Source organism: Watersipora subatra, chromosome 5 (assembly GCF_963576615.1).
Source record: "Watersipora subatra chromosome 5, tzWatSuba1.1, whole genome shotgun sequence".
NCBI classification, from domain to species: domain Eukaryota; kingdom Metazoa; phylum Bryozoa; class Gymnolaemata; order Cheilostomatida; family Watersiporidae; genus Watersipora; species Watersipora subatra.
The window spans coordinates 21,106,553-21,126,212 of record NC_088712.1 but is presented as its reverse complement, the minus strand read 5'-3'; the positions used below and the strand labels follow the sequence as shown (position 1 = coordinate 21,126,212).

Sequence of the window (19,660 nt, the reverse complement as noted above, 5' to 3'; positions counted from 1 at the left end):
GAGGTTACAGGAAGTACGAGAGGTTACAGGAAGTACGAGAGGTTACTGGAGTATAAAGGAGTCGGGAGATTAAAAGAGCTTCCTTCTTTACATCAACCGCATGTGAGTACACCCGTTTATATAACATGGATAAACTAGCCACGCTCACAAATAACCAAAGCATCTACAATAAAATTTATAACGAGTCGTAGCAAAACCCCCCCCACCAACGCTACAAGAAAAGACAACAACGGACTGCATCAACAACAAACTAATAGCTTCCGCATTCTTCCATAAACGCCTTGTTATATTGCTGGGGGAGCAATAAAGCACTCACCGTGAACTCCTGATCACAAGAGGCCGTCAGCTTGGTCTCCAGTCACTATATAGCGATGGGGGGTCACGTGTCTCCTAGATGTCTAAGCCGTAGCCTAATAGCCGTCTAAGCCGTAGCTTCCAGTAGCTATAACTTCTAGTAGTCTATTTAGCCTGTGGTTCTTTATTCCTGAACGTGTTACAATATGAATATATAACACGCCTATTCTTTTTTCGACATCTCAACATTTACAATACACGTATTCCATCGTAAAAGTTGAATTTTGGCAGTATTTATTGTCATTAAATACCAGCAACTGTTTAAAAAAAAACAAATTGCACTAAAGCTTACAATTCTAAACTGTTTTCAGACTGAAAACTTTTAAATTGATATCTGCTTTGCTTTTGCTACTACTGATTTGAGTATAAGTTTTTATCACAACTAGAAGTTTGTGCATTACAATAATATATTTAGCTACAATTTTAGTAAATGTCGTTTTAATTTCCGTTACAAGTATGTGTGATTAAACAAATAAAGGGAACTAAAACGAATGTCGACGAATCTTCTATCGTGGATAGGTATTTAGGAGCATTATCATGAGGGTTTAGGGAGAAGTTATGCTATGCATAACGGGTTTATAGTCCGAACCTCGACTGGTTTGAAACTCGACGAGTTTGTATATCGACAACGGTTGGCCCAATCTCGACAGCAGTTTTACTATTTTACCATCTACTATTTTCATAGTAAATGAGCGATTTATATGTAAAAGATTTATTTGCGCAAAAATATATTGTGATCCATTTGATGCAGCACTCCCCAGCTAATGTAGGCCTAACAATATTTTGCTCAACCTAAATATAGAACGAATGCTAAAACAAGTAACAATCATAAATATGGTTGACTGTTATGCTAGCAAAATGTTTTATTTGAAATCTAAACTTCAGTGAGTAGCTTTGATTTTTATTTTTTGAAGTGAGGATAGAACTGCAAAAAAACATTTATTATTTGTTGAAGATTAAATTATTGTAAAACTGCATCAGCCTTTGTCGATGTTCGGACCAACCTTTGTCTAGATTCGGACCAACCTCTGTCGAGATTGGGACTTGTCTAGGTTCGGACTTGTCGATGTTAGGACCGTTTCCCTGCATAACGTATCCGAATCCACATACAACATCAACGTTGAATTTTTTTTGTTATTTTATTCAATTTTGACCATGTTCAGTTTGTGCACCTTCGTTCAGCTTGTCTCAAATAGATTGATCATTAGTCATTACTGGTGTGATGGGCACCAGGCCATGACTCGGCACTTCTTGCAAATATTTCATTGTATGTGTTGTTCTTTATTTTATACGTTGTTTTACTTGTTATGTTTCTTATAAGTATGTACACTTACATGTATTGATGTGAAGATGAAGAAGAAGAGCATCTGTCGTTCATTACACTTCCTTATATCCCCCCATACTGCCTTATACTACCTAATCTACTAGCTTTATCCACTAGCTTTATCCAGCTTTATCCACTCACCATAATTACCAAAACCACTTGTACTGTCTTGAGCTCAGACACCAATATAACGTGAGCCTAACAAATCCCATAATACAACATGCACTTTTTTTCTTTTTGTTCTGGGCCACTCCATCACTACCAACAAGCAGACGTAGTAACTTACCTTACTTGTGTTGCTCGTTACTTGACTCCATTAAGGCAGTCTCTATAGGCTATGCCTCTGGCTTGCCTGACCCTGTGCCACCGTCTAAAATACTCTCCTCATTACTGCCAGCTCCATTGCCAGTCTGCACTGGCTTTTCCACCACCTTGACCTCCGCCGCTACCAATACTTTTACCGTGATCACTGTCACTACTAACACTACTTCCACCAACATCTCCAACACTACTTCCACCAACTCCGACTAGCCCGAAGTCTCTTGGTTGGGTCAGTAAGGACTTCTCAACCTCATCTCCAACTCTTCCATCTTTACCTCGCTCTCCCCAATAAGAGGCAGGCTTGACAGGCTTCCTGTGGGAGTTCTCTACCTGAGGCGTAACAGTGGCTGTAAATGCTGCACAGAGGATGGCACCACAGAGCTGGGAGTTAACAAAGGCCCAGACCTATTTAGCTCGACCTGACCACCCACCAGTGCTGATCTGCTACCAGCAATTTTCCTCTGAACCTCGGCTAACACCTGCGCAGCTACTCTGAATGCCTTGGCATTTTCCAACTCCACGGCTGCTGCCTTACGCTTCACTTTTAGCCTAGCCATTTTCTCCTTTGACTTCCTCTGTACCTTTTTCTCTTCCCTCTCTATCTCTGCTACCTTTCTCTCACAACCATCTCTGTCTAACATTCCAGTGCTGGACACTTCAGCTAAAAAGAGCAAATTTCTCCATTACAGGTACTGGTTCAGCCACTTTCTCAGCACCTTCACTTACCTCATCATCTCTGTGGCCTTTCTTAACATAATGCTCTCTGTCAGACTTATTTGTCATGTTTTGCAACTTGACATCATCTGAAACATAACTTGACCCAGCAATAATGGTTCTCGGTGAAAACGGCTCAACTGGCTTAATACTTCTACACTCCTTAACAGGCTCAAACTTGCTTTCGCATAACGTATTTACAACAGCAAATAATTTTAGCTGTTTCAACTCAGTTATGCCCAAAAAGTTCGTTCTCAATCCTTTCACCACATGAACTTCAGCATCCATATGCCTGTGTTTACCTTCCAAATGAACTATTACACTTTTAACCACTTTTAACTCACTACCCTCAGCAGATTTTAAAACTTTCGGCAGTTTTTTTAACCGTAAATTCAACTTATTGGCTGTTGCCTCGGTTGCTATTGACACCTAAGCCCCAGTATCAAACGTAAACTTTACATATACTCCATTAACTTCTAAATTCTGCACAATTCTTTGGCCTAGTCATTGATCTTCACCATATTTATCTCTAGAGCCGGCAAATCTTGCATTTCTATCCCTGCTACTGTCACTGTACCTTTTATCATGCCTATCCATCTTTCACTTCTCATACTGACCATCTCTGTCATACCTGTTCATACTGTAATCTCTGGTTCTACTCAACTTATCCCTTACATCATGCAGACTTTCTCTGCCCCAATACCTCTCCCTACTGCTATCTCGACTGCCATACCTTACCTCTCTACCCTTATCCTTACAATATTGTGGTATATTCTCCTCATCGCCCACAAAAAAACATTTAATGGAGGGGCAACTCCGCATCTCGTGGCCACTACCTCTGCAATTGTAACAAACTTTATCTACTTTTTCTACTGTTTTCTCCATATCTAAAGACATACCTCTCCCTGCTATTGTCTCTATACTTCCTACTGCCACTGTCCTTGTTACACTGTCAACTTTGTGTCCCATACCTACTAGTATCACACTCCTCACTACTATTACCATAATAATACCTTCTACTGCTTCTAGGGCTACTTCTAGGGAAAGGTCTACCTGCTGAATCAAAGCTTCTATCTCTACCGCTACTCCGGTACTTCGCACGGCTATCAAACACTGACACCTTTGCTACCTTCATCTTAATCTTGCTTTTTAAGTCAGTACTTCTACTCTCAGTCTTCAAGAATGTGTCTAAATTGTTTTCCATCTCACGAGCCCTCAATGCCTCACGTAACAACCCCCAAATCAGATTGGCGTTCTTCATCAAATCTTTACTTACTTTTTTATCCCTCAACCCGTTAACTCCCACTATAAGAGCAAACCTTACTCTATCAGCATTATTTGCTACCCCAGCATATCTGCTTGGAACTCTCAAGTGAACTCAAGTGAACTCTCAACTTGTAACAAGAACTCTCTATCAACTTCACCAAGTGCTAGTCTAGCCGTCAAAAACTTATGCCCCTTCACAAACATGCTCTCCCATCTACCATAATATTCCTGCAAAATATCCACTGCCTCTTCAAAAGTTGAAGTTGCACCATCTACATCAAACCCTGTACCTTTTAATACTTCTCTACCATTATACCCTATAGCTCTCAATAGTGGCACTAACCTAGCTCTACCCCTCGTAATAGCCACTCTGTCGCCATCATCATCAACTACATTACTTCTCCTCTCGACAGCACTCTCAATACACAAATTCATCTTTTCTATAAATCTTTCCCGCGAGCCATCACCGTGCTCACCGAACACCAGCTTCGGAAAACTGCTCTCCATCTCAACACAATACGTTTATTTCCTGCCACAAATTTACTCTTCCTCACTTGTATTTATTTTTGTAATTCGCACCTTCTCCAAACACTTAATGAATATCTACACCTCTCCAACACCGATGCTTCACCGCTTCAACACCTCACAGCCTTACAACTCGCCCGCATGACACTACCCTACCACACGTCACCCCACCTGAACGCCCATAAAAGCGTTTTATCAAACGTTAAACGGAGCCTAACAAATACCATAATACAACATTACGCTCTTTATTTTATATCGTTGTTTTACTCGTTATGCTATCATTTGTCGTCATGTATACTGTTGTCATACCAACGCACTAGCGGTCCTATTTATTTGCATTGTTAGCCGGTGTTCTTACTCGGTTCCGTTAGCCAGAACGGGGGAGTTTATTATATATAAGGAGCGCGTTCACTTAGTTGAGCAGAGCAAATAGCCGTACTCCCCTCGGCTAGTGGAATTTCCTTCGACAATAAAATTGAAAGAAACTACACACATTCTTTTCTCTTCATGTAATAATCTAGATCGTGCCAAGTAAAGGCCGGCAAACTCCTTTACACTGGTTCAGGTACTAGTGAAGGTGTTAAGCGATTGTAAGCAAAACTGATATTTCCTAGTAAAAAATACTTTTTTATTCAAGCAATTAAAACATGCAACTAACAAGTTTAGATTCTAAACAATAATATTGAGGACAAAAGGTTGAAATAGCCAACAAAAGTTACACCTTCACTTGAATGATCTCCCCCTAGTAATATGGATGACAAAATAGAAATCATTCAAAAGTATCCACCGATCAATGGGAAGCAAAATTTAATCAAGTAGAACTTGATGATTTCCTGCCATTAAGAAAAGAGTTGGTTGAGTAAATAGAGGTTTGACCATTTTTAGAGATGCCAACTAATTTCATGCAGCATATGCTATACACACAAAAGCAACTGAGCTGACTCGCAGCAGACAATGATGACACAGCTGTCATCTGTGACACAGAGAAGCCGTCAACCTATGAGAGAAGCTCAACGTTACAACTGCAGTGATAGAGGCCACAACACGATTAATTCTAAAAAGTCAAAACCATCGGAAAATGGGAAAGTTCAAGCAAAATAATGCCTACGCTGCCTGAACTTTGTAACACAGATGAGCCTCGGATACAGACATGTCAGCTCACCAATGTGTACTGTGTTTTTGTGTGGATATATCTACAAAAAGTTGTCATACCATTTGACAGCGGGTGTAGGTGCTACTTGACAGTTGGTGTAGGTACTATTTGACAGTTGGTGTAGGTGCTACATGAAAGTTGGTGTAGGTGCTACTTGACAGCTGGTGTAGGTGCTACTTGACTGTTGGTGTAGGTGCTACATGAAAGTTGGTGTAGGTGCTACTTGACAGCTGGTGTAGGTGCTACTTGACTGTTGGTGTAAGTGCTACTTTACAGTTGGTGTAGGTGCTACTTGACAGTTGATGTAGGTGCTACTTGACAGTTGGTGTAGGTACTACTTGACAGTTGGCGTATGTGCTATTTGATAGTTGGTGTAGGTGCTATTTGACAGTTGGCGTAGGTACTACTTGACAGTTGGTGTAGTTCAAGCAAGTCAGTCTGTAAAAAGCTTCATGAAAATATGCTAAATAAAAGTAAGGTACATTCTACTGTGAAAACTGTTCTCTCTTCCCTTCACCAGTCCAAGTTGCGCATCTCATGCTTGGTGGTTTATTCTTCAAAACAGCTTGTTCTTAATTATCTCAGCTGTGCTTGCAAAAGGCTTACAAGAGAAGTATGGTTGACTGGTTTACTTATGGCCATATTCAGCAAGTTCTGTTAAATTGTTTTATCACTTTAGGTCGGTTGAAAAAATGGCTACTTCATCACACCAGCTAACAGATGATTACACCTGTGCCTACTGCTTCCAGAAACTACCTCGCATGGCAGATCCGAGGGAACTGCCATGTACACACATCTTCTGTTTCCCGTGCTTAAAGGATGACTTTACTGATGTAGGAATGACAAGATGTAAAATTTGCAGGCAAGAACAAAGTGTTATGGTACAATTGTAACAGCACGAACCGAGTTCCTCTGCTTGCTCTACAAAAACCAAACTACTCGAGTGCAAGGCAAACGAATATATGTATATATTTTGCAGTAAATATATATATAAGAGTACAGTGGAAAATGCAATAAACACACAATAAACTGCGCGATGAGAGACCTGCAGGTCCTCCTGGTCACTTCTGTGGTGTTGTTTTTTATAGCTTTTGAAAGTTGCTTTGCTCCAGCCTTTGGTGGTAGCCGATACTTGCCCGACTGAAAGTGTTACTGAGGGCCATGTTGTCTACCGAGTTGGGGCTCGGCAAGGTTGTGGCATTGGTCGCCTCAGCGTTGACTCCCTTCTTTAGCTCAGCCCTGGTCTCGGTGATCGGCCACCATAAAACCAAATTTTTGGGAAATTTTCTACAGTGTTTATTGTATTTATATACAATATACTCATGCTACAGGTAGTACTGTTTCAGCTATTTAAGCCTCATCAGTGCAGCTCAGAGTAGGCAAGATGTACGGTATATGCGTGCATATATATGTCTCAAAGTTGGTCGTGTTTATGTGTGGAGTTCCAGCTATCGCTATTAAAATCCTGGAATAAAGAAACCATATCGCAAAAAACTTGATCTCGGACCCTCCGGTTTACCAGCCCGACGCCTTACCAATTCAATCACACAATCTTGATTTGTTCATTAGGTGATATATGTCGCTATATGAGAGCAAATACGCTACATCTCTCCGTCATGACGTAATGTTTTGGAATAATGTCATGAGAATCAGTAGCTCTTATTAGTAAGCTTACTCAAGTTTTCCATTGGCATTGTGTCAGGTAATAGCAAATGGCAAGCAACTCTCATTAATCCTCATTGTTTATAAGCTGATTTTTAATACCCTGGCAACGCCAGGTAGCACAGCTAGTATATATATAACTAACTAGAGTGTGGGAATAGGTTAATGTTGCTTATCGTTCTTCCAGATTGGTATTTTTCTCTGGGTTCACGACAGGTCTGTTTTATGCTTCTGCACTTGTCAGGTGACTTGCGTTAAATATATTCTATGTATAAATTTAACACCAGTCACCTGACGAGTGCAGAAGCCCGAAACAGACCTGTCGTAACCCCAGAGAAAAACACTGATCTGGAAAAAAAAGTAACAATAACCTATTCCAACACTCCAGTTAGTTATAACACTCCGCACTTTTTTGACCGTAGAGTGCTGTTAGCGGTAGGCCTGACCACTTATCTATTATATATATATTTGTGATATTATATGTTTATGATATTATGTATTTATAATATTATATATATGTTACTATATATACAGTAGATTTTCCTATAACGTATACCTCCTGTAACATAAATTTTAGAAAATAAAATCAAATTATTTGATGTTTTTGCTTCCTACTACTTAAAAAATACCATATAACTTGCCAAGTCGGATAAGTTATCAAATTTGATTCAAACGTTAATTTATCTCGATATGCCTAAACCAGTGTGCCTATAGTGTTATACCTATTATATGCATACAACTTTTGCAACAATCTAGTTTGTCGTGATAAATCGTCAGATGTGTCGACAAAACAGAGAATAGCGTAGTTGGGTGTTGTTCATAAATACAAAAGCGATCGATTGGTGCAGGTGATACAGCGTCGGTCCGCCAATCCGAATGTCACGAGTTGGAGTATTGTCGAAAGTTCTCTTTCATCCTGACCTTGACCCCTGGATACAGATAGACGACTGTTGTTTTGCTTTCCTGTCAGCGTATAAAACATTTGTTATTAGTTATATTTTAAAGAATAAACTTTTCTGTTTAGAAAAATAAGCAAATTAATTAAAATTAATTAATAAAAATAATTATAAATGAATTTCTAAAATGTGCAGTTCCCATCAACTTGTTGTAGAATTACCACAATCATGTATTTATAAAACCAGTGAGAATGATCATAAAAAGGAAAGAAGTTGTCGATGCAAACCAATAATACTGTAGTTATGATACAGCCCACAAATTTAAAAAGTCAAGTAAAGTTTTTTCATTTTTTGTACACCCAAAAGGGTGAGTTTGGAAAGACCTTGGGACGGAATACACAATTTACATGGACTTTACTTTTTGCATTATGTAAAATCCCTATAACGTAAATGTCCCTGTAATGGATTATTTACGTTGTAGGAGTGCGTACTGCATTATATATGATATGATATATATTATATATATATGATATATATTATATAATGTATATATATATATGTGATATGTATACACATGAACATACATGAATATTCATGTACGTATATATGCATGTATGTACTGCCATAAGTTCAAATTATTCATAGCTTCATACTTTTGTAAATGCCCTTTCAAAGAAACAAAGTTACATACAATATTGTTCATGTTTACCCATATTTTTGCTGTTAATAGACAAACCCATGACATAGAGAATATTCAGGACCTTCCAAAGGTCAACCTCCCTAGCTGCTCAGTCAATTCCAAAGATGAACAACCGTGTGCTGCTCTTTGTGACGTTTGTACAGAAAGTCGTGAGCTCGCAACAGTTTTCTGCAGCGACTGTTCTAAGAGCTTTTGCAAAGAACATGCCCAGGTTAGTATATTATCACTCATTGTTGTGTCTCTCAGACTAAGAGTGTTTTTCAATGCTTGTTTTCACCTCATAACGATTTTGGGTAATTTTTAAATTATACTCTATCATTCCAAATCCCTAATGCCAATTAATTAGTCTAAACTGGTAGAACATTGTTAACAACCATATTTACTCTAACACGGCAGACTAGACCCACCAAAATCAATAACATACAGTTAATAATATAACATAATTAATAAATAATTAATAAATTATATTAATTAAATAATATAATAAAATTAAACTACGTCCACCATCGTATGTTTCAGTTTATGAACTTTCTGTTACTACAAAATATGATTCACTATCCCAACTTCTCTACAATACTATTATATTACCAACTTTTAACATATGTCTGTTCAACTCACTCAATAATTTATGATTTCTGTCTTTTTATTCTTTTGGTAATGAAAAACATGTTGTTGTTGATGATTACAAATGCCAATGAAAGATTATACAGACCCACATAGAGAAGACAACTCGTATACATCATCAACATGCATCATACATAGTAGCCCCTGTTTCTATTTCTCTGATATCACCATAATTGACTGTCTCATTAGTGTTTGACACCTTGTCACAGGTTTCTTCAGCTCGGGGTATCTAGCAAGTCGACGCATATCATAGACTGCTCTTTTTTCTAATTGGTTCATCCCAGAAACTTTCCAGTTAATCATTTATGGTAATTCTAATCTACTTCAGTAATACCTTCCTGATGCTTGGACTTGATCCAAAACTACTTGAAGATGTACTTGCACAAAATTTTAAGAGATTTAATCAGAAATTATCAGTATTTTTCTATCTATTTTTCTATTTTTTTTACGATTGTTTTTGTTACTTCATATAACCTGCTGGACAGTGTAGTGTATTGGATAAATGGATGTCTGCAGAACTAAAGGTTGCGAGTTCAAATCCAGTTCACACAGGATTTCTCATTCTGAAAACTTTATCTTTATAGCTGGAAAGACGAATGTACAGAGGAACGAATACTGAGATTCATAGATGTAGACATAGATGTAGACATAGATGTATCATAGCATATATGTAGGCATAGATGTATCATAGCATATATGTAGGCATAGATGTATCATAGCATATATGTAGGCATAGATGTATCATAGCATATATGTAGGCATAGATGTATCATAGCATATATGTAGGCATAGATGTATCATAGCATATATATAGGCATAGATGTATCATAGCATATATATAGGCATAGATGTATCATAGCATATATGTATGCATAGATGTATCAATCACAAAGTTTGTCTGTCTTTCGGTCTGTCTGTTTGTTTAGAGAAATGGAACTGCAGATATTTAGGGAAAGTTTATCTGTAGATCTTATACAACTATTTTTTAGGAAGTTAATTGCTTTATTTTGATCGGTGTCCTCTTTGGTGGTCTAGACGTTCATTTTCGACCCTCAAATACTGTAACCTATAAATAAAATATAAGATAATAAGATAAAATAAGATAAATAAAAAATAAGATATAAGATAAACTAGGAGTTGTTAGATTTGAAGCTTTACTTTAAAGGTTGATTTGCAACAAAATTCACATTACAGTTATTTGGTATCAAAAGATTCACCATGTCTTACTCTATTGTGTTGTAGGTGCAAAATATGTGGAAAAGTGATTACAAGCTCTTAAAAGCTCAAAAACGAAAAGCCGCCGTAGACTGGAATCGCTTTATTTCTCTGGCGTAGTCATGAAATTTATTTATTGTCTTGTCACGGATGTTCTCAGGGGAATTGAAAGGCCAATAAAAAGCTCAATATAAAGCTTATCGTAGCACTAGTTTATGACAAACACTTCGGGTTTTACCGAAGGCCCCGTATCAAATATAGATGCTCGCTACTTTACAGTTTTGTTTCGGCTTGGTGTAATTGGCAAGTCGTAATCTGATCATGTGACCAAATACTTCGCAAATAATTTTTGCAGCACTTTTCAATTTCACAGGTGCCCAACAGGCTCGTCATGATTATCAGACAATGATATGTATTCCTTCGAGGTAAAGCTAAAAAATTAAATGATTTTTTACGGCAAGTTATAAGATATCAGTGCTAAAAGTGACAGCATTACAATGACGATAAAACAGACGCGTAAGAACAATAAACATAGTTTTATTGAATGTGTGAAGTATATTTGTGAAAATATTTCGACGAATAAGGTTGCAAGAAAGTGTAAACAGAAACCATCTCTCTCAACTACATCACATTTGAGCCGTTTTGGAAAGGGAATCCAAACTACGGCGTTCTCGTGTGGCTGCGATTTTCTCTTCATTTTTGAGCTTTTAAGAGCTTGTAATCACCTTTTCACATATTTTGCACCTACAACACAACAGAGTAAGACATGGTGAATCTTTTGATACCAAATAACTGTAATGTGAATTGTGTTGCAAGTCAACCTTTACAGTTTCAGTTTCAGTTTCAGTTTGTTTCAGAATAATATTCCCATCTGTTTTTATTCGTATTTATGTTCCAAAAACATTTAGTTTTAGTGTGTTAAATAAATATTTATCCTGTTCGGCCCACGACCTAAAGTATGTTTGAATTTTGGACCTTTTTACAATTAAGTTTGACACCCTTGGTCTGCACTTTATATATACTGCTGTGTGAATTGTCCAAATGCTGTGAGTCTAGGAAATGATTTATAAACAGAAAGAGAAAAAAATTGAAAACAATCAATGTATTTTAATACGTATCCTTTACCTTTATACTGAAATATTTTTAAAATGCTAAAAGTAGAAGAATCTTATCATGAATTCCTCATATTTATTTTATGGAGAAGGGGAGATAACTCCCAATGTTCTTATATTTTATTTATAGATTCAAGTATGTAAAAGTTCAAAAATAGACCACTAGACACCCAAAGAGGATCCTGATCAAAATAGAGTAATTAACTTCAGTAAAAAGTTGTATAAGATCCATACGCCTTATTTTTCCTAAATATCTGCAGTTCCATTTTTCAAAACAAACAGACATGCAGAGAGAAAGGCAAACAAACTTTGTACTTCAGATATATAAATAGTAGATAGATAGAAGATAGATATAAGGAGAGATAGAAGGTAGATTATAGATGGGCAGAACGTAGATAGTAATATATGGTTGCAACTACATCCATCATCTGGGCAACACTAAGTACTGGCATACTAGTATATATACATTTTGTATCTATATAACCAGCCACATACTCTGTGAAGTCGAATGAAGAGCAGAAAACTCCTTGTTAGCTCCTCTTTTCCTGTTTGAGAAGTTGTGTGAGAGACCAAGGAACTCGCTAAAAGACCTTTTATTCTGCCGGTGTCAGAATCCGTTGACCATAATAATTAAAGTTACATAATTTTAGGTACATGTTTAAAATAAATTGTAAATTATCAATACTAATGAAAAAAATGATGATGTGAATCAGTAATTTACGTAAAAATGAAGCTAAAGGTAAAATAATCACAGACTAAGGCTAATTATTAAGTTTATTTGTCGGCAGATGATGGAGTGACTCGTATTAGCGACTGTGAGACCACTCTCACACAGCCTCATTTTTCACTTATCACCATAGCATCTGGTCAGCTCTTCTGCCTAAAATAAACTTCTGAAAGCATTCGTAGAAAATATTAATAGATTTTTTTTTCTTTCAAAGATGCACACCTTGCTTCATGAAGAAGAGCATGAGGTCACTCTTGTCCAGTCAAAACTGTCACAGACCCAGACCTGCCAAGAACATCCAGAAAATATCTTGACTCAGGCTTGCCGATCATGTCATTCCATGTTTTGCTCTTCTTGTTCGACTGAATCGGAGTGTGAAAGTTCCTCAGGTAACAGCTAGAAATATCTGCTTTATTTTAATACATACTGATATTCCATTGCTATAACCGAACAGAAACATTCACCTAGTTCTTATTAAGCAATAACATATTTGGTTTGTTTGGTCCCAACAAACCTTCACACACTGTTTCAATATACGTGTAAATACAACCGATGACTAATTACAATAATGTGAAGGATGGTTTGTAGAGCTCATCATAGGCCTATTAAACGAGAGAAAACCGATCTTAGCAATGTACCGCAAAACCTTTATTTGAACGCCACCTTTATTTGAACACCACCTCTATTTGAATGCCACTTCTATTTGACCAATTTTATTTGACATTCTCAAAATTTACGAACCCATAATAGCAAGTGATCAGTAGAAAAAATTCCGCAAACCATACTAATAATGACTTTATTATATGGATAAAAATCAATTCGTTCATTGTTTCTGTTCGTATCGAAGTCCGTTCTCAAACTGCAAATTGAGACAGTTAAATCAGAATGCGATCACATGTATTTCTTTCTCACTCCTGCCCAACCCTCAACCTCTCAGACACACCGTTATCACGTAACGTCCAGCCATTCAAGCGAGCTAGCAATAACCTACTAGAGGACAAAATAAAACTAGTAACTTAATCATGAAAATCGTAAAAACCAGTGTTTACAAATAATATAATGAATGTTATATAAACAAGGCATAATCCATAGCCAAGCAAGTCTTTATGTTTTTGTTAATAACTTTGATTGCATCACCATAGAGATATTTAGTAACTGTATCAGGCTAATAGTAGTTCTTTTTGAAACACGGTCTTAATACTTCGATGTGTATGAAAAAAAGCTTTTGCTTTTACGATGGAAAGTATTCTATTATCTACTAAGTATTTATTGAAAGTATCTACTAAGTATTTGAGGCTAACATGTTGAGGCAAATTTGATTACACACGGTTTCTCTTTATTAGCGCTGGAAGTTTCTATTCAAATGGCATCGCGTAAAAGTTTTGCTCTGTTGAAAAATTGTTTGGGTACTAATATCTCTGAGCTCAGCTGTACAGAAAACATGTTGAGGTCAGAAGACATTGTGGAACATTCTGGAACAACCAGAAGAATATGAAATAGTTTCAAATAGACGCAACAATCAGAAAGGCCGAACAAATGATGCTAATATTTTTGTTTAAAAATTTTTAATATTTGTTTTAAAATGTTAATTTTTATTTCTGTGTGTATTATAATCATGGTTTCTTTATGTCACTTGTTTTTGAATACATATTTGTAGCATTTGATGGATTATTATTGTTATAAAACTTATAAATTTGCATAATCAGCAGATTATTTGGTAGCTTGATTGCAGTAATCTGAACTTAGCTTGGTATGGATTGACGCTCGTAACTTCTGTTCTATTGCACTAAATGTCTACAGCCTAGAAGTCTATGCAAACCTTTCCACTTTTCCACGTCTATAAAAAAATTTTAGACTAGAAGTCAATGTAAACTTTCAGCCTGTTGGACTATGCAATCTAAACAATACCAGCTCAATACAACAATATTTCGGTAGAACTTTATTAGAATGTTTTGGATTATAAAGTTATCTGACTATCATACCTATAACATTGATAGAAACTACATAACTTAGGAACTGAGAGATACAGATATAGGAACTGTATATCAAGATATGACTGACATTTAACTCTTTACAGAAATGGATGACATGAATCACTCGATCATTGACGTCAACCTCTTCGCAGAAGAGTTGCGGCAAAAGATGCGTACTGAATCGATGGACATTACTAACCGCATTGAATTGGTGTGCTGTGTGGAAAAGTCGATACCAAACAACCTGACTGAGGCTGAAAATAAAGTTTCTCAGCTGATCAGAGCGGTGGATATGGCAGCCAACACAAGGGTAAGACTAGTGATGTCTTCAGTAGTTTAAATCTGAGTGTTGTAAACTTGAATAAATGAATTAAATCTAAGTGTTGTAAACTTGAATAAATGAATTAAATCTGAGTGTTGTAAACTTGAATGAATGAATCGCAAATGCAGTCAGATGTCTGTTTGTTCAGACAGTTTCGTAACAATTGAGCCCACAAATTTAACTCGAGTCGAACCAATTGTTTGTATTTCTCATTATTTGTAGAGCAAATATTTTTACAACCAACATTATTTTTGTTGCAGCGTTGATTCCATTAACCTTCCTAGCTTATTTAATTTTTCAAGTACTGATAAGTGTTCTGAGTACTGATAAGTGTTCTAAGTACTAATAAGTGTTCTAAGTTCGAATAAGTGTTCCAAGTACTAATAAGTGTTCTAAGTACTAATAAGTGTTCCAAGTTCGAATAAGTGTTCCAAGTACTAATAAGTGTTTTGAGTACTAATAAGTGTTCTAAGTACTAATAAGTGTTCCAAGTACTGATAAGTGTTCCAAGTACTGATAAGTGTTCTAAGTACTAATAAGTGTTCCAAGTACTAATAAGTGTTCCAAGTACTGATAAGTGTTCTATGTACTATTAAGTGTTCTTCATACTAATAAGTGTTCCAAGTACTAATAAGTGTTCTAAGTACTAATAAGTGTTCCAAGTACTGATAAGTGTTCTAAGTACTGATAAGTGTTCTAAGTACTAATAAGTGTTCCAAGTACTAATAAGTGTTCCAAGTACTGATAAGTGTTCTATGTACTATTAAGTGTTCTTCATACTAATAAGTGTTCCAAGTACTGATAAGTGTTCCAAGTACTGATAAGTGTTCTAAGTACTAATAAGTGTTCCAAGTACTAATAAGTGTTCCAAGTACTGATAAGTGTTCTATGTACTATTAAGTGTTCTTCATACTAATAAGTGTTCCAAGTACTAATAAGTGTTCTAAGTACTAATAAGTGTTCCAAGTACTGATAAGTGTTCTAAGTACTGATAAGTGTTCTAAGTACTAATAAGTGTTCCAAGTACTAATAAGTGTTCCAAGTACTGATAAGTGTTCTATGTACTATTAAGTGTTCTTCATACTAATAAGTGTTCCAAGTACTAATAAGTGTTCTAAGTTCGAATAAGTGTTCCAAGTACTAATAAGTGTTTTGGGTACTAATAAGTGTTCCAAGTACTAATAAGTGTTCCAAGTACTGATAAGTGTTCCAAGTACTGATAAGTGTTTTAAGTACTAATAAGTGTTCTAAGTACTAATAAGTGTTCTAAGTACTAATAAGTGTTTTAAGTACTAATAAGTGTTCCAAGTTCTAATAAGTGTTCCAAGTACTAATAAGTGTTCCAAGTACTGATAAGTGTTCTATGTACTAATAAGTGTTCCAAGTTCTAATAAGTGTTCTAAGTACTAATAAGTGTTCTAAGTACTAATAAGTGTTCTAAGTACTAATATGTGTTCTAAGTACTAATCAGTGTTATAAATACTAATAAGTGTTCTTCGTACTAATAAGTGTTCCAAGTACTAATAAGTGTTCTAAGTACTAATAAGTGTTCCAAGTACTGATAAGTGTTCTAAGTACTAATAAGTGTTCCAAGTTCTAATAAGTGTTCTAAGTACTAATAAGTGTTCTAAGTACTAATAAGTGTTCTAAGTACTAATATGTGTTCTAAGTACTAATCAGTGTTATAAATACTAATAAGTGTTCTTCGTACTAATAAGTGTTCCAAGTACTGATAAGTGTTCCAAGTACTAATAAGTGTTCCAAGTACCAATAAGTGTTCTGAGTACTTTATAAGTGTTCTAAGTACTGATAAGTGTTCCAAGTACTAATAAGTGTTCTAAGTACTAATAAGTGTTCTAAGTACTGATAAGTGTTCCAAGTACTAATAAGTGTTCCAAGTACTAATAAGTGTTCCAAGTACTAATAAGTGTTCTAAGTACTGATAAGTGTTCCAAGTATTAATAAGTGTTCCAAGTACCAATAAGTGTTCTGAGTACTAATAAGTGTTCTAAGTACTGATAAGTGTTCCAAGTACTATTAAGTGTTCTTCGTACTAATAAGTGTTCCAAGTACTGATAAGTGTTCCAAGTACTAATAAGTGTTCCAAGTACTAATAAGTGTTCTAAGTACTAATATGTGTTCTAAGTACTAATCAGTGTTATAAATACTAATAAGTGTTCTTCGTACTAATAAGTGTTCCAAGTACTGATAAGTGTTCCAAGTACTAATAAGTGTTCCAAGTACCAATAAGTGTTCTGAGTACTTTATAAGTGTTCTAAGTACTGATAAGTGTTCCAAGTACTAATAAGTGTTCTAAGTACTAATAAGTGTTCTAAGTACTGATAAGTGTTCCAAGTACTAATAAGTGTTCCAAGTACTAATAAGTGTTCCAAGTACTAATAAGTGTTCTAAGTACTGATAAGTGTTCCAAGTATTAATAAGTGTTTCAAGTACCAATAAGTGTTCTGAGTACTAATAAGTGTTCTAAGTACTGATAAGTGTTCCAAGTACTATTAAGTGTTCCAAGTACTAATAAGTGTTCTAAGTACTGATAAGTGTTCCAAGTACTAATAAGTGTTCCAAGTACTAATAAGTGTTCTAAGTACTAATATGTGTTCTAAGTACTAATCAGTGTTATAAATACTAATAAGTGTTCTTCGTACTAATAAGTGTTCCAAGTACTGATAAGTGTTCCAAGTACTAATAAGTGTTCCAAGTACCAATAAGTGTTCTGAGTACTTTATAAGTGTTCTAAGTACTGATAAGTGTTCCAAGTACTAATAAGTGTTCCAAGTACTAATAAGTGTTCCAAGTACTAATAAGTGTTCCAAGTACTAATAAGTGTTCCAAGTACTAATAAGTGTTCCAAGTACTAATAAGTGTTCCAAGTACTAATAAGTGTTCCAAGTACTAATAAGTGTTCCAAGTACTAATAAGTGTTCCAAGTACTAATAAACGAATATTTAACAGAATTTACTATAAATAACAATAACATTTTTAGTTTCATCTGAGTTTTTGTTTTGTATCAGCTGTTTGTCACATACACTGTTTGTGGCCAAAATTTATAACTATTGCTTTATATTTTTATTACAAGATTTTGGATATTCAAAACAAATCTGCATCTGCAAAAGACAAGTTGAAGTTTTTTTTTGAAATCAGCTAAGATGGAAACTCTCACTAGATCTAAAAAGATGAAAAGAAAAAGAGAACAACTTCAAAGCTTGCTCCAGTTTATGCATCGAGCATCGTCTAACTCAGCGCAGTCAGTGGTCGCCGCTCAACGTGAGCTCTCTTCTTTGTTAAAGGAAAGTGATATTAGCTCAGTGATAAGGAGTCACGTCAAGTACTCTTCCAACGCATTGAACCAGAATGGTATGCTAGCAAAATTCTACATGTAGATGAGTGAGATTTCATTATTTATTGTATTAAGCTGTCATTTGAGATAAGTTAGGAAAGCGTAGAGTTGAGATAAGTTAGGAGAGTATATTGTTGAGATAAGTTAGGAGAGTATAGAGTTGAGATAAGTTAGGAGAGTATAGAGTTGAGATAAGTTAGAAGAGTATAGAGTTGAGATAAGTTAGGAGACTATACTGTTGACATGAGTTAGGAGAGCATAGATTTTAGATATATTAATATTTTTGATTTGAGAACATTAGAAAGCTTTAAGAAAGCATAAATGCTATGTATTCTTATAAACTTAATTGCTCCAGTCTATATACATAAATTATACATATATAATATACATAAATATATACATAAATCTCAATGTTTGTTTATCTGTCTGTCCGTCTGTCTATCTGTCCAGTTATCGCGATAAAATTTTATAAATGAGAAATCTTCTGCGAACTGGATTTGAATTTCCAACCTTCAGTTCTGTGGACATCCATTAATCCAATACATTACCCTGTCCAACTGTCAATACTATGTAATTAATTGGGCACATACTCATTATACGTGCCAGCCTTTCATGGTTTCACTGCATCTGCACAAGGCAGCTGAAAAATGCGTAAACCCATACCAGAAGAAAAACACGTATTCATATACCCTAAAGTATGAAAATATTCGTTGGTTATAAAAATTCGCGATTTTGCGAACAGTCAATTCCGCGAATTATTAAATTTTGTGAATAATTAGTTCTATTTTTAATCACAAGGGAGAATAACTACTACATCCAATTAAAAACTGGTCGCTATTCTAGTTTTTAATATAAATACTAATCGTAGTTGAGTTCCAAAACATTTTTAAAATCATTGCCTGGGCTTTGAGCTAACACCATTGCCAATGCATCACATTTCTTTACAAAATTATTCAAGGTTGTCACAAGATATGCAGAATGGCGTCATCGCAAAAATTGCCGCTAGGCAGAAGTACTAAACGTAGCTGATTTCCAAAACTTCTTTAAAATCATCGCCGGGCTTCGAGTTTTATTGCCATTGCATCAAACTTTACCAAAAATTTCAAGGTTTTCACATGTTATTCGGCATGGCTTCGTCATCGCAAAAAATCTCTCCTAGTCTTTTTACATTGAAATCAACTCCATCAACCTGTAATACCGAAGTTGAGGACGATCATGATTCTGATCTGGACATTATGGTATGTATTTGATTTGCAGTGCAGATACGTTTTTCTATAATTAACTGCATTAGTTAATTCTTGTTTAAAAACTAATCGCTTTCATTAAATACTTCAGCTATTGTTTTTGTACTTCCTTAACACTTATTAATATTTTTTCTTTTTGTGTTAACTGCAGATTGAGAATGAAACAACCTACT

At 35.5% G+C, this 19,660-nt stretch overlaps 1 protein-coding gene across 1 annotated transcript; it reads left to right on the top strand.

Moving 5' to 3' along the window:
• The first annotated feature begins 6,349 nt into the window (after positions 1-6,349).
• On the top strand, positions 6,350-18,200 carry LOC137397196 (E3 ubiquitin-protein ligase TRIM33-like). Its single transcript, XM_068083484.1, has 6 exons — positions 6,350-6,490; positions 7,507-7,535; positions 8,946-9,126; positions 12,808-12,982; positions 14,671-14,876; positions 17,983-18,200. The coding sequence occupies exons 1-6, from the start codon at positions 6,350-6,352 to the stop codon at positions 18,049-18,051; spliced, it is 801 nt and encodes a 266-aa protein (XP_067939585.1). The 3' UTR covers positions 18,052-18,200.
• The last annotated feature ends 1,460 nt before the right edge of the window (positions 18,201-19,660 follow it).